The 15,267-nt window shown below is 51.4% G+C and overlaps 1 protein-coding gene across 1 annotated transcript; it reads right to left on the reverse strand.

Annotated features, from left to right (window-relative positions):
- Window positions 1-235: 235 nt before the first annotated feature.
- Window positions 236-14,229, reverse strand: LOC116818737 (fibrinogen-like protein 1-like protein). Its single transcript, XM_032769937.2, has 4 exons — window positions 14,138-14,229; window positions 12,188-12,325; window positions 5,140-5,202; window positions 236-1,018 (listed from the first exon to the last, which is right to left on the reverse strand). The coding sequence occupies exons 1-4, from the start codon at window positions 14,160-14,162 to the stop codon at window positions 390-392; spliced, it is 855 nt and encodes a 284-aa protein (XP_032625828.1). The 5' UTR covers window positions 14,163-14,229; the 3' UTR covers window positions 236-389.
- Between the last annotated feature and the right edge of the window lie 1,038 nt (window positions 14,230-15,267).

The raw sequence follows: 15,267 nt of genomic DNA on the forward strand, positions 1-15,267 counted from the left end.
TTCTTCAGCCTTTATGGCCTCCTGTTTCTGGTGACGTCTGGGGAGTGCTCGTTCAGTCTAATGAACAATGACGGCAGGGCTGAGCGTGTTTTCTCCACCACACCACATGCTTGGAAACAACAATTTTTGCAGACAATTGTTCTGATTTTTAGTATAATTAAAATGAATCAACCCAAAGCCCAAAGGGGAAGGGCCCAGCAGAGAAGAGCTCAGAAAGTCTGCAGGGAGGGAAAGTGGCCCCATTTCCTTGGTAATAACCCGGGTACCTTCCCCAGCAAGGCCTATGAGGACGGGCAGGAGGTTTGGCCATGACACACTCTGACCCTTTTCCATCCCTTTGTGGAGCAGAGGTTGGCCTCACTGCAGACAGGAGGGTGGGGAAGAGGTGACTAACAGTAAGACGCTGGTTTGATGAGGATGGCAGAGGCTTGGCAGTTCCCACTACAGAAACTACCCCAACGGATGCTCCCTTTGACATTCAGTTGAGCAGAATAACAAGCCGAGTACCACCAGCCCCCACCATAGCTAGACGCACAGTTCCCGCTGTTAGTGTCCTGATCCAGGTCTTTAGTGGAGAACTTCATGTTGTCATGAACGGTGCTAGGATTATTTGGGGCCATGGCGTCCCCTGCAGTCCCAGTGTAAGAGCCCAGCCTCAGCCTGTAGCCGTTGGACTCGTCTTCCAGACCGAAGAGGTTGTAGTCTGCATATTTCATGGTGCCGGATGAATCACGGATGACAAACCTGACCTGGTAGACCTTCTGCTTGGCGATCCGATAGATGTACTCCGTCCCCAGCCAGTAGTCATCCTCCACGTTTCCAAAGCCGTACTTGTAGGTGCTCCAGGACTCGGCCCAGGTGATCTGGGTGTTGCGCCGGTTCCGCTGGAGGACCGTCCAGCCCCCGGCTGTTTCGTTCATGTCACAGTACACCACGAGCTGGTGCAGTCCTGTGGGCTGGATGAGGTAGATGCCGCTGGGGCTGCCCGAGGGGATCTCACTGCAGTCCTTGGGCCAGGCTGATGGCAGGAGAGATAGGCTAATTTAACCAAATCCCCTGACGCTAGACGCCAAAGCACTCAACAGGGCCATAACCAGGGCGAGGCAAGTGGGGCAGCCAACTAGGTTGCAAAATCATGGGGCCATAAAAGTGGGGTCATCATGGGGGGCACGTGGGGTTGTGTGTCCCATCAGATTTCAGCCTTCCCTTTAGCACAGAGATTTTCAAACGGGGGGGCATGTCCTCCCAGCAAGCCCCCCAGTTTGAAAACTATCACCTCCTGCCACGAGCCAGCAGATTGGGAGCTTGGCCTGGCCTGGTCTGGCCCACCCCAAACACTTTGACTGTGTGTGGCCCCCTCAGTTTGGATTCTCTCCTGAGAGGTGGCTAAGCTTCCATCAGCCACAAGGGCTTGGGGGTTCTCCAGTTACTTAATGCTAGAATCCAGAGCAGCCAGCAATATTAACAGTGGAAGTGTGCTCAGAAATGCTGCCCCACCCCTTTGCTCCACAATTTCAGCCCTCAGAGTGCAGCTGCAAGGAAGTACATAACAAAAAGGAGCAGAAATGAATCAAATATAAATTGAGACTAAAGTCCTATTTTTTTTTTATTTTTTTGCTTGGTGTCTTCTTGCATTTCTCTAACCCCCTTTCCTCTGCAGCGTGACACCATTTACTTCCTTATTTCTGGGCTTTGTCTTTTCTCTCTCCTATTCCTCTTTCCCCAGGCTGGTGAAGTATTCATGATCAGTCCTCTTATTCATTTAGCCCCTTTCTGGTTAGCAGATAATTTGCAAACCAATCCTGCATTTTGTTCATGGTTTTGCAGTTCCCAAGTACATGTCAGATGCTTTCAGCCAAAGAGGTATTTGCAAACTGTTCACTTTGGCTGTCACATAAGAAAGGCCAGACTGGGTCAGACCAAAGGTCTGTTTAGCCCAGTATCCTGTCTGCTGACAATGGTCTGTCGCCATGCTCCAGAGGGAATAAACAGAACAGGCAATTATCAAGTGATCCATCCCCCTGTTGCCCATTCCCAGCTTTTGGCAAACAGAGGTAGGGATGCCATCCCTGCCCATCCTGGTAATAGCCATTGATGGACTGATCCTCCAGGAATTTATGTTCATTTTTTGTTATTTATGGCGTGTGATTTTGTTACTCATGGTGTGGCACTGGTCACCTACATCACAGATTAGATGTTTGAAACAGCAAATAATGAGTCAGGCGCCCTATAGGCTTCCACTCAAGCAGTTCACTCACGTTAAAAGCTGAGCTGCTGTGTCTTCACTGGTATTTGAAGCTGAGTTAGCTAATGTGAATCAGCTCCCCCAAATTATGAACACATCTTTGTTTGCAGTGAAGGCCTCACCACAGTCACGCCCGTTCAGGGCTGTCCTTCCCCATGTTACTGTACCCTCTGCCTCGCTCTACTTCTTTTCGCTCCCTGTGGTCTCACCTCTCTGCCCGCCTTGCTCCCACCTGGATGCCAACAGCTTTTCACATTCCAGCCCAGCTCCCTTGCTCCTACTGACATAGGTGGTGCGTAATGGAGGATGGGGGAGGCTAAGCCTCCCCAAACCTCACGCCTCCACTGAGGCGGGGGGTAGTGATGGATTACGGCACAGGCCCCCTGGGTCTGTGCCCAGGGACCCCGTCCAATTTGGGGAGGCCATGGGCAGGGGAATGGCCATGGGGTGGTGCCATGGTCCCATCCGGGGCTGAGCCCTGCACTGGGGCCCGACTGGAGTGGGAGCCTATGCCTGTGACACAGCTTTCTCCAAGGGCTAACTGGCCTTGTCTGCAGAGCTGGGAGTGGAGAAGGACAGGCACATCCAGTCCCCGGCCTCCTCCGGCCTCAAAGAGCTGGTACCTGTGGCCGCAGCAAGAGCTCCTGGGGTGCTGTGCTCCACCCTGGACAGACAGTGCAGACTTCTCTGTGGGCCTCTGGTACCTGTGCAGCCGGGCAGAGGCTGGGGGCCCTCCATATGCCCAGAGGAAGGCGCGGTATTTGGGCGCCTGTGTTTGTGAAGCACCTCATGAGCCTTGGACAGTGCTGTGTGAGTGTGATGTTATCAGTAATGCTCTGAGTGACTCCGTGTGCTGGGCTACTGGCTTGCTCCCAGGAGATGCCTGCCCCCAACGGGCCTAAGCCAGCTAGATGGGGTATTCTGCCCTTTGCCAGCCCTCTGCAGCCTGATGCTAGCTGAATAGGGCTATCTCCAGTTCTTCGGGGCTCTCAGCTAGGAGCTGGTGCACTGAGCAGACAGATGTTCCACAGTGCATAGGCGGCAGGTTTGTATAATTTTTGGTGGTGCCCAAAATGGTGGTGCCTGCCCCCCCCAGCTCCCACCCTGTAAGCCGATATAAAATGAAGCTACAACGCGTCGGCACCACAAGATTACAAGGGTCAATTAAAAGTGGAAAGTCAGAAGCAGCACTTGCCTACTTCAATATACGGTATTATATTTTGTTACACCTGTTGTGACAAAGTGGGAATGTTCTTAATGTTTTCTCTGACTACTGTGTGAGTGTCTCAGTTTCCCCTGCAAGGTGCCAACTGAAAGTGTTGGGGACAAAGAGATCAGGTGGCCTCCTTGTCAAGAAGAGACACAAAGGCTAGAGGAGGAAGTGTCAGTTTGGAGCTGGCTGGAGAAACAGGGAGAGGTCCAGAACTTGGGTCTAGGCTCCCCACCTTCCAAAATGGACCTGAATGAGGGGGTCCTGTTTTCTGTACCTACAAGCTCTGTTTTGCACCGTCTTCCTGTTGTCTAATAAACTTTCTGTTTTACTGGCTGGCTGAGAGTCACGTATGACTGCAGAGCTGGGGTGCAGGGACCTCTGGTTGCCCCAGGACCTGCCTGGGCAGACTTGCTGCAGAAAGTGTACGGTGTGGAAGGGCAAGCTGAATGCTTCGAGGTCAGACCCAGGAGGGTGTAAGCTTCTTGCCCTGGAGACAGTCTGCTCAGAGAGAGGAGGCTCCCCTAGAGTCCTGACTGGCTTTGTATGGAGCAGGTCCAAAGCATCCCAGCATCCCCTTCCACACCATGCACTTCCCGGAAGTCCGCACAGGCACTGACACTCCCTCCTCTGGCCTTTGTCTCTTTTCCAGGCATTAGGAGGCCACCTGATCTCTTTGTTCTCCAACACCTTCACCTTGCAAGAGAGCGGCCCAGGCCATCAATTGCCCGGAGACAGGGTGTTGGCCATTCTCTGTGCAGACGGCATCACACTGGCCCTCTACGGCTCCACAACAATCACACCCCCTTATCCCACTATCTAGGTCCTTGAGAAATGCATAGGGGAAGCTGAGGCACCCACACAGTATTCAGAGAAAACATTTGTAACACTTGTATACTTTAAAGGGTGTAAAATAATCAAGTATTGTGCTAAACACGATACTCCAAACTGACCACCAAATTTAAGTTGCATGTTTTTCCCCTCAAGTGAGGGCTCTGGGGATGAGGGGTTCAGAGTGCAGCAGGGTGCTCAGGGTTGGGGTGCTGGGGGCGCAGGCTCTGGGGTGGGGCAGGGCTGGGGATAAGGAACTTGGGATGCAGACAGGCTGCCCCAGGGCTAGGGCCAGAGAGGACTCCCCCCCTTACTGGCAGCAGCAAGCTCCAGGGGAGGGACCCCTCCTCTGCCCCCTCATCTCCCCCTGGCCCCGGCAGCACACTCACTCTGCACCACACTCACAGCACATGGTCCTAGGGCCTCTCTCAGGTCCAGAAAGCCCACTTGCCACCCCTATGGTGGGTACCGGGGCGGGGGGTTGCCATCACTTGTGGCCTCCCCTGCTGTTGCCCATGGGTGCCAGGGGGTGGGGGAGAGAGCTCCCAAGCACGTGTGTGCCTCCTTCCACCTCCTCTCTCCCTCTTCCCCTCCCCTGGTGCTCCAAGATGCTGCCTGGCGCTGATCTCTATAGCCTTAGGCAAAAGCAGCACAAACTAGGGAGAGAGTCACTGGCTGTTTTCTTTCAGGCAGGGAAGCTCCGAGGCGGGGGCAGGGCCAGCTCCAGGCAGGGCCAGGGGAGAAACTCAGCTCCAAGTATTGGTGGAGCACAGCCCTCAGCCTTGAATATTCCTGGTGCTTGAGCACCTTGAGCCCATATAACCTGCCGCCCGTGCCACAGTGAGATACTTACCACGTCCTGCTGGTAGTGGGGTGTCATTGGCTCGCTTCTCCCGGCGGTGTCCCAGACTCTGCACTGTATGGACAAGAACAGAGCAGAGATGTCAGACCCTATTCCAGCCCCAGCGAAGAGGTTTATCTGCTGGTCGGTATCACTGCGCTCTGATAACTCCAGGCACTTCTTTACTTCTCATCTTTCTCCTCGGTCCTTTGTGACTCCTCACCATTTAGCTGATGCCGTATCAGATAAACCTACGTGGAACTGTCTCAGGCTCCCACCCTCAGCTGCTGCTCAGCCAAGGGTAGCTCTGCTTCAATGGTGCTGGCACTGCCTCATACCCAGGCTGTTGCTTCCCTTGGTATGAGTGATTTGTGCACCCAGTATGTAGTAGGCATCCAGGAACTGGCTCCACTGTACCAGACATTTTTATCCTCAGCGGGACCCAAACAGGATGCACAGTGGCAAGGTCGTGTGTGAAGGAACACGGTTTCAGTGCATCAGGGTATCCGTGCCAGTCGGCAGTGCCAAGAATGGCAGGAACTAGAGCATGGAGAGGCACCACGAAACAAAAAGATTCTTAGAGGAGTGTCCTGTCGTGAGTCGACGTTCTCTGGGACAGTGTGTGCTATACAGACAGAGATGAAACAGCTGGAGAACAGCTGCAGCATCTGCTATTTCATAGCCTGGGGGAGAAGCTGATGTTTATTGTGACCTTCCTTTGCTGGTGCCTGAAGCCGACCCTGATGGAAAGAAACGTGAAGGAAAAGGGATTAGGGGCCCTGGGCAGGGGAGCAGAGGTCAGAGGGGCTGGTGTGGAGTGAGGCTGAGGGGAAGAGATTCTGAGGGAAGGGTTGGAGCAAATGGCCAATCAGCACAGGGCAGAGAAAGTCACCAAAACGGCGAAAAGTTCTCTGGCTGTCCAGCGGTCGCTGCATGGTGGCTGTGCACAAGGCAGGAGGAATGCAAGGTGCGGCCACGGGAGACACTGTAATTACATTGCTACCGGCCTAGGCTACCTCGTCGTTTCGTTGCCTAGTTTTATATTATGACTTTGGGGGTTTACAGGAAATTTAAAATTCTGACCATTCATTCTCATTTGGGGTGAAAGGAAACTGTCCAAGGGAAGGGAGGTGACTCACTCGAGAGTTCAACAGATCCTTTGTTGCTGCCTAGGCCAGTGTCCTTTGTTCCTCTGAGGCTGGGCTGGGTTTGTCCCATACATGCCCTGAGGAGGTGTGAACTGCCCCTCTGCTCTTGGAGAGTTTTAGTCTGGGCCTGTTTTAAGCCACGAGGATGCATGTTCAGCCTCATAACTTATACATGAAATTACAAGCTATAACTTGACTATAACATCACTATAACAACAATGCTCAGTGCATCATGAGCCTTCCGAAGACACCCGACATGACAAACTTTACATTGGCTACTACACAAGCATATTATAAGGATGAATATGGGGGTACAAGGTGTTCCCCCGAGATACAGAGTGTCACACCTTCCCTCTTAATTCACTGCAAGAGGGTTAGTCACTGACTATCTGGCTAGATTGTGGGGCTCAATGGGTAGTGATCAACGGCTCAGTGTCTAGTTGGCAGCTGGTATCAAGTGTAGCAGAGCCGTCCCTAGGCATACACAGCATACGTGGCTGCGTGGGGCACCTGACAATTTGGGACACCACCCTTGCTGGAAATCTCTCGTCTCTGGACTCTCCCCTGAGCTGGGCTGGCAGGCTTCTCCCCGACCCTAACCCTCCCTCACTCCTCAGCCGGCCGGTAAGGCCTCCAGCCTCCAGCTCTGCCGAGTCCGACCCAGCCTCGGGAGCCCAGAGTGGTGCAGCCCAGCACCATCCTCCCTGCACCCTGCCTGCCTGAGGGGGCAGGCGGGGCCAGGACAGGAGGAGCGAAACTTTCAAGGGGGGGATTTAAAGTGACAGTGCGCTCACTGTCTCTCACACTTCCCGAACACACAGTCTCTCTTGCACACAGACTGGCTTTCACACCCACATACACTCTGCATCTCATGAGTCACAGTCCCCCACAACAGATTGTCTCACACACAGACACAGTCTCACACTCCCCAACACACACTCAATCACAGTCTTACACACACACACACACACACACAGAGTCTCTCTCTCTCTCTGTCTTGCTCAAGCGCACTGGCTCTCTCTCACACACACGTATACACACACGTACACTCTGTCACACACACACACACAGTCATGCACACACACACAGACACACACACAGAGTCTCTCTCTCTCTCTGTCTTGCTCACGCGCACTGGCTCTCTCTCACACACACGTATACACACACATACACTCTGTCACACACACACAGACACACGACAACAGACACACACACAGAGTCTCTCTCTCTCTGTTCTTGCTCACGCGCACTGGCTCTCTCTCACACACACACATCACACACATACACTCTGTCACACACACACACAGTCATGCACACACAACACACACAGACACACACACACCAGAGAGTCTCTGTCTCTCTGTCTTGCTCACGCGCACTGGCTCTCTCTCCACACACACGTATACACACACATACACTCTGTCAACAACACACACAGCAGTTGCACACACACACACACACACACACAGAACAGACACAAGAGAGCTCTCTCTCTCTCTGTCTTGCTCACGCGCACTGGCTCTCTCTCTCACACACATTATACACACACATAACTCTGTCACACACACCACAGTCATCAACACCACAGACACACCACAGACACACACACACAGACACACCAGAGAGTCTCTCTCTCTCTCTGTCTTGCTCACGCGCACTGGCTCTCTCTCACCACACACACATACACACATCAACCTCTGTCAACACACACACACATCATCACACACGCACACACACACAACACACAGACACACAACAGACACACACAGAGAGTCTCTCTCTCTCTCTGTCTTGCTCACGCGCACTGGCTCTCTCTCACACACACGTATACACACACTACACTCTTCACACACACACACATGCATGCACACACACACACACCAGACACACACACAGAGTCTCTCTCTCTCTCTGTCTTGCTCACGCGCACTGGCTCTCTCCACACACACTTAACACACATACACTCTGTCCACACACACACATCATGCACACACACACACACACACACAGACACACACACAAGACACACACAAGAGTCCTCTCTCTCTCTCTGTCTTGCTCAGCGCACTGGCTCTCTCCCACACACACACATACACACACGTACACTCTGTCACACACACACACACAGTCGGCACACGACACACACACACACACAGACACACACAGAGTCTCTCTCTCTCTCTGTCTTGCTCACGCGCACTGGCTCTCTCCACACACACGTATAACACACATACACTCTGTCACACACAGACACACAGCACACACACACACACACACGACAGAGTCTCTCTCTTCCTCGTCTTGCTCACCGCACTGGCTCTCTCTCACACACAACATACACACACATACACTCTGTCACAACACACATACAGTCAGCACACAGACACCAGACAACACACACACAGACACACACACAGAGTCTCTGTCTCTCTCTGTCTTGCTCACGCGCACTGGCTCTCTCCCACCACACGTATACACACACATACACTCTGTCACACACACACACAGTCAGACACACACACACACAGACACACACACGACACACACAGAGTCTCTGTCTCTCTCTGTCTTGCTCGCGCACTGGTCTCTCTCCACACACGTATACACACACTTACACTCTTCACACACACACACAGTCATCACACACACACACACACGAACACACAACACAGACCACACACAGAGTCTCTCTCTCTCTCTGTCTTGCTCACGCCACTGGCTCTCTCTCCCACACACACGTATACACACATACACTCTGTCACAACACACACAACACAGTCATGCACACACCAACACACACACACACAGACACAGACACACACAGAGAGTCTCTGTCTCTCTCTGTCTTGCTCACGCGCACTGGTTCTCTCTCACACACGTATACACACACGTACACTCTGTCACACACACACACAGTCATGCACAACAGAACACACACACAGACACACACACAGAGTCCCTCTCTCTCTCTGTCTTGCTCACGCGCACTGGCTCTCTCTCTCCACACACGTATACACACACATACACTCTGTCACCACACACACACACGTCATGCCACACACACACACACACAAACACAGACACACACACACGACACACACAGAGAGTCTCTCTCTCTCTCTGTCTTGCTCACGCGCACTGGCTCTCTCTCACACACACACATACACACACATACATCTGTCACACACACAACACAGTCATGCACACAACACAACACACACACAGACACACACACAGACACACACAGAGAGTCTCTCTCTCTCTCTGTCTGCTCACGCGCACTGGCTCTCTCTCACACACCGTATACACACACTACACTCTGTCACACACACACACACAGTCATGCAACACACACACACACAACACACCAGACACACACGACGAGTCTCTCTCTCTCCCTGTCTTGCTCACGCGCACTGGCTCTCTCCCACACACACATACACACACATACACTCTGTCACACACACACACACAGTCATGCACACACACAACACACACGACACACACACACAGACACACACACAGAGTCTCTCTCTCTCTCTCTTGCTCACGCGCACTGGCTCTCTCTCACACACACGTATACACACACATACACTCTGTCACACACACACACACAGTCCATGCACACACACACACACACACACACCACAGACAGAACCCAACAACCGCACACAAGTCTTCTCTCTGTCTTGCTCACGCGCACTGGCTCTCTCCCACACACACATACACACACATACACTCTGTCACACACACACACACAGTCATGCACACACACACACACACACACACACAGAGTCTCTCTCTCTCTCTGTCTTGCTCACGCGCACTGGCTCTCTCCCACACACACACATACACACACATACACTCTGTCTCACACACACACACACACACACAGAGTCACGCACACACACACACACACACACACATTTGTATTGTTGTTGTTGTTATCACTGCTTGGCACTTCCTGTCTAAATGCTGATGGTGAGCTAGGAGTGGCTGGGGCTGCAGAAAGGCCATGGGCTCTGGCGAGATGCAGCCTCCATGTGACAGTTTGAGTCGCTGCTGCAGCGTCCGTCCGAAGCTCAGCGGGTGTCAGCAATGGGGGGGGTGTGGGAGTCCATGCGCAGGGGTGGTGGCTGTGGCCCCTCAACCCACTGGGGTCAGTGGAGCCGGCTGGGACTGCCTTCACTGGAGCATAGGGGCACCAGTTTAATGATACTGCTTAGGGCCCCATAAATCCTAAGGACGGCCCTGTGTGCGCTATATAGACAGAGATGAAATAATTGGAGAACAGCTGCAGCATCTGCTATTTCTCTTCCACCAGTAATGGTGAGAAGATTGTCTGAAGGGTGGAGCAGGGCACTGGTGGAGGAGAAGGGAAAGCTGGAAGGGAAATAAAGAGAGAACATTTCTAGGATGGGATCAAGGGTAAATCCATGGAGGATTTCAAAAATATGGGAGTTGCTATTTCAACTGGCTCCTGAAATGAGTGGGAATCTGGTGGAGTTGTTTGAGGTGCCAGTGATTCATGCCAGAAGGGCAGGCATCACCATTATGCACGTGCAGGGGTCTGGAGAGCTAGAACCTGGAGTGATTTATTAATTATATCATTGCTGTAGTGCCTAAGGCCAAGTCAAGTGGTATGGAGAGTAGAGTGGATGGTCCCTGTCCCGAAGAGCTGACTATCCAGATAGACCTGCCAGATACAGCGTGGGGGAAGGTGTAGAACCCACCAGCACCAGCAGAGGGTGCAACGGGATGGCAGCAAACAGCATGGTAATGCCAGAGTTTGTGCATGTGAATTTAGTTCAGAGGGGCTCAATTAATGGAAAGAAACGTGAAGGAAAAGGGATTAGGGGCCCTGGCCAGGGGAGCAGAGGTCAGAGGGGCAGGTGTGGAGTGAAACTGAGGGGAAGAGATTCTGAGGGAGGGGTTGGAGCAAATGGCCAGTTAGCACAGGGCAGAGAAAGTCACCAAAATGGCAAAAAGTTCTCTGGCTGTCCAGCGGTCGCTGCATGGTGCCTGTGCACAAGGCAGGAGGAATGCAAGGTGCAGCCACAGGAGATGCTGTAATTACATTGCTACTGGCCTAGGCTACCTCACGGTTTCATTGCCTGATTTTATATTATGACTTTGGGGGTTTCCAGGAAATTTTAAATTCTGACTTTTCATTCCCGTTCGGGGTGAAAGGAATTTTCAAAATGTCAGAATTTCCTTCCCACCTGCTCTGCTGTGCGTGGAGTCTGAGATTGGCAGGGGCCCCAGGGATTTGGGCAGCAGTCCGCATGAATTTTAATGAGAATTGGGCACCCAAATCCCATAGACAGATTTGAAAATTGGTTCCCTCAGGCTGATGGGTGCCAGGTAGACAGGTGATTGCCCTGCTCCCACTTCAGAGGTAACCCTAACATTAGGTTCCAGAAGGAAAAGTTATCAGCAGAGCCTCTCTGAGCTGTGGCATTGTTAACGCCTGGTCCTCAATATGATTTGTGTTGGGTGACCCACAGAAGGTAGGGCATTTTCATTGGGTATCTTATGCATCGTTTCTCTGAAAATGGGCTGAAGACTCATGAAATGATCAGCTCCTTTCACAAAGGTTTGGGGTACTTCCTGGTATTGGATGGGCGATAAATACAGAGAACAAAGCTCTCGTGGAATTTTTGCATCCTTCCTGGCTGAAACCAGAGAATGCAAACTGAAGAAATTATCTGAACTGCCAAATCTCAAACTGCTGGGGTTTGGTTTGAGTTGGGATGAAGGTTTGTAGGGGTTCTTACTGGATCTGAACTGCTTTGTCCCTCTCTGACAATAACACCTGGTCCGTCTTGCTCATGTTCTGTCTGTGTCGAGGGTCTGGGACTCCAGGACCTCAGAAGAGCAGTGTTTAAGGACAGCAGAGATAAATTGCATACCAAGTACAGGATCCCCTGGGCTGAGGTTCAGAATTTCATCTGAAGTTCCATTGAAAATATTCAGGTTTTCTATTTCCAGGGTGAGAACTGTGACTGACAGGGCCAGCAGGCAGGTGAGGAGCAGGAGGTGCTGGGCAGCTGAAAAAAGGAAGAGATTGAGTGACACTAGAAATACAAACCCTCCCTTCAAGGAACTGAGAATCACAACTGACCCAGCTCCACCAAAGTTACACCAGACTCACCGGCTGGACAAATCCACAGGATACACTAGTGCTTCAGGAGCTAGCAACAGTGAAAAATTCTTAACCCAGAACAAAAGCGAACAGCATCAGGGACAAAGCTTCCTCACCAAGTCAAGTGGTTACGAGCACAGCCTGTAGAGGGAGTTTGCAAGGCCCTACAGGTGGGTAGCTCTTCTGCATTGCCCTGGCTTTCCGCAGCATGGACTGGAGTTAGGGGTGCTGGGTTTCAGAGACTGGTGTTGAGAAGGCACCTGGACATAGTCCAAACTGCAGATTAAGGATAAATGTTCCCCTTATAGAGCAAAGTGCATCATTGCTATTGCAGGAAAGCAGGTTTTGTTTGTATTTTCCTGAAAGGCGCTTAGCTACTACAAGGATGGGTGAGGGATAAGAACCTAGCTCAATAAATAGAACCGGAGACCATTAGGCAAAACCCCACCAAATGGCCCAGCATGTGTCCCTCAAGAAATGTGTGGCATGAGCCATAACACACAGCACTAGCCATAACAACCACACACAGGGAAGTCACGCACTTGGCATCACTGCTGCATACATCCCTGTCCTGCAAGGAACCGACGGCATTCTACCAGGAGCAAAACAACGAGGAGTCCTTTTGGCACCTTAGAGACTAACAAACGTATTGGGTATAAGCTTTTGTGGGCTAAACCCCACTTCATCAGATGCATGAAGTGGAAAATACAGGAGTAGGTATAAATACATGAAAGGATAGGAGTTGCCTTACCAAGTGTGAGGTCAGGCTAATGAGCCAATTCACTTAACAGCACGATATCGAAGGAGGAAAGATAACTTTTGAAGTGGACAGTGACAGCTGCTCTGGTTTTATGGTTTATAGGCTGGCTGAGCTGTTCTTTCCCTTCAACTGTTAAATGCAGTTACTAACACTTGTATCTTAGTATTTAATGCTACTGTGGAGTCCTCCTTCTCATCAGTTTAGAGCTTCTCAGGAGAGCTTCCTGAGGGCTGGGCTGGGGAAACCCTCAAACAGGGACTGTCCCTTCTAGGCAGGGTTGGTTTGTCCAGTAGTGCAGCATTGCCTGCGCTAGACTCCTTCCTAGGACAGACTCATGTTGCTTGAGCTACTGGTTAGTTTTTGCTCTCACACACTAGTACCTATTCACCTACTCTGAGCTATTCCTTAGGCCAGGAAAGGTTGGTGGACATTAGTGGTACTTGTAACTCAGTGCAGAAGCCAATACGGCGAGGGGCTTTTCCCCGTTCATGACTTCCCTGGAAGGAAGGGCCACCCCCGGGGCAGAGCAGTGTGCACATGCATGCCAAGGGGCACAGTGTGGGCAGTTAAATAGCTGCACTGCCCATTTGATACCACTCTGCTATTTCCTAGAAGGGCAGGAAACACAGCAAGTTACTGATTAATTTGGATTTTGTCAAACGGGCCCTCCGGCACTCCAGACTCGTGTACAAAGATTATAAAGCAATATGCTCCCAACTCCCCCAGCTGCCCTCAAGAGCATCAGCTGTCATAGGCACACAAAGGCTGTGGCATGGGAAGTGTTGTTCCGGAGAGAGATTGAGGCACTGGGAGCAGAAAAAGCAGGGGTCAGAGACACCCTAGGAAAGCAAGGTGCCAGGAGAGGCAACAGCAGCTTTCTCAGATATGCGGATGCATACAGCAGTGCAGAGAGTGGAGTGGCACATTTGCTGTCCCACTGCCAGAGCCCAGACTCACCCATGCCGTCTCTGCAGGGACACATGTGGAACTGGAAGCTGCTGCAGGTGCAGGCTGGGTGGAGGGATGCTTGGTCCAGTATTTATAGCTCCCTCCTGCCCCGTGGGCGGGGCATTGCTGTGACCGCTCCCAGCGAGCCCTGCTTGTCCTGTTGGTGTCTGTGCTGGTGGTTTCATGGTTTATGTGCTTTGTGTCTCTATGACAGGTGACCTGAGGCACAGGCTGCTGTGGTTCTGAGGAAAGACACCGGATTAGAAGTGAAGCAATGATATTTGGGGCTAACAAGTGGTTCTCTGGCACAGCTCAGGTTTGTGGCAGCCAGTGCTGAGGTGGGGCTTTCCCAGGGAATCCATATCCTTAATAGCTTTGGAAACCTCAGCCCAGTAAATAAATACTATTCAGTAAATAAAGGCTATTCACTTCCTTCCAGAGAAACCCCCTGTGATGTTGCACTGCATATGTTTCATGGAACTATGCTAATGATGTAAATATAATGTAACTGAAATATGCTTTGTGCTAAAGGGCTCTTGTGAGGTATCATTACAAAGCTTGTTATCTACTGAGTCTGGTCATCCTATTTGTATAAATGTATCATTCTTGTATCTGAAACTAGAACTATGAACCATAACGCTGAGGGCCTATTGTAATTATGCAACGTGTGGGCCATTTATGATGGCTTGGAATGTTGATGGCTCCCACCAACCAGGACAATTGGTTGTAAATGGCTCTGTTTACTTGTAAGCCTTCCTGTATAGTGTGCTGGCAAGGGGGAAATGAAGTCTTACAGTGACATGTGACCCTGCCACCTGAACTGGAACCCATCTTTAACCTGGTGCTTTTCCATTTGGAAGGAGGGGTGGGAACCCAGAGAGAGACAAGGGATTCCCGCCTTGTGCCAAAGATATATAAAGGGATGGAACAGAAGAAAGGGGGCTGCCAGTCATGAGAAATCCATGGAGTTACCACCTGGAGCTGGAGCTAAGAAGGGCTGTACCGGGGAAGGGATTGGGCCCAGACTAGGAAGGAGTCTAGTCTCTGAAAGAAGCTTATTGGAACATCTCTAAGGGTGAGATTTACCCATGTTCAGTTTCTTAACGTATCAGTCTTAGACTTGCATGTTTTGTTTTATT

Source organism: Chelonoidis abingdonii, chromosome 20 (genome assembly GCF_003597395.2).
Source record: "Chelonoidis abingdonii isolate Lonesome George chromosome 20, CheloAbing_2.0, whole genome shotgun sequence".
Classification (NCBI taxonomy): Eukaryota; Metazoa; Chordata; order Testudines; family Testudinidae; genus Chelonoidis; species Chelonoidis abingdonii.

Excerpts from the sequence above, each read along its gene's own strand:
- LOC116818737 (XM_032769937.2), bottom strand. The coding sequence starts at position 14,162 with ATGTGTCCCTGCAGAGACGGCATGG. Across the intron at positions 12,326-14,137 it reads TCCCTGCAGAGACGGCATGG|CTGCCCAGCACCTCCTGCTC; the intron begins GTGAGTCTGGGC and ends TCCTTTTTTCAG. Across the intron at positions 5,203-12,187 it reads CCCAGGGGATCCTGTACTTG|TGCAGAGTCTGGGACACCGC; the intron begins GTATGCAATTTA and ends TTGTCCATACAG.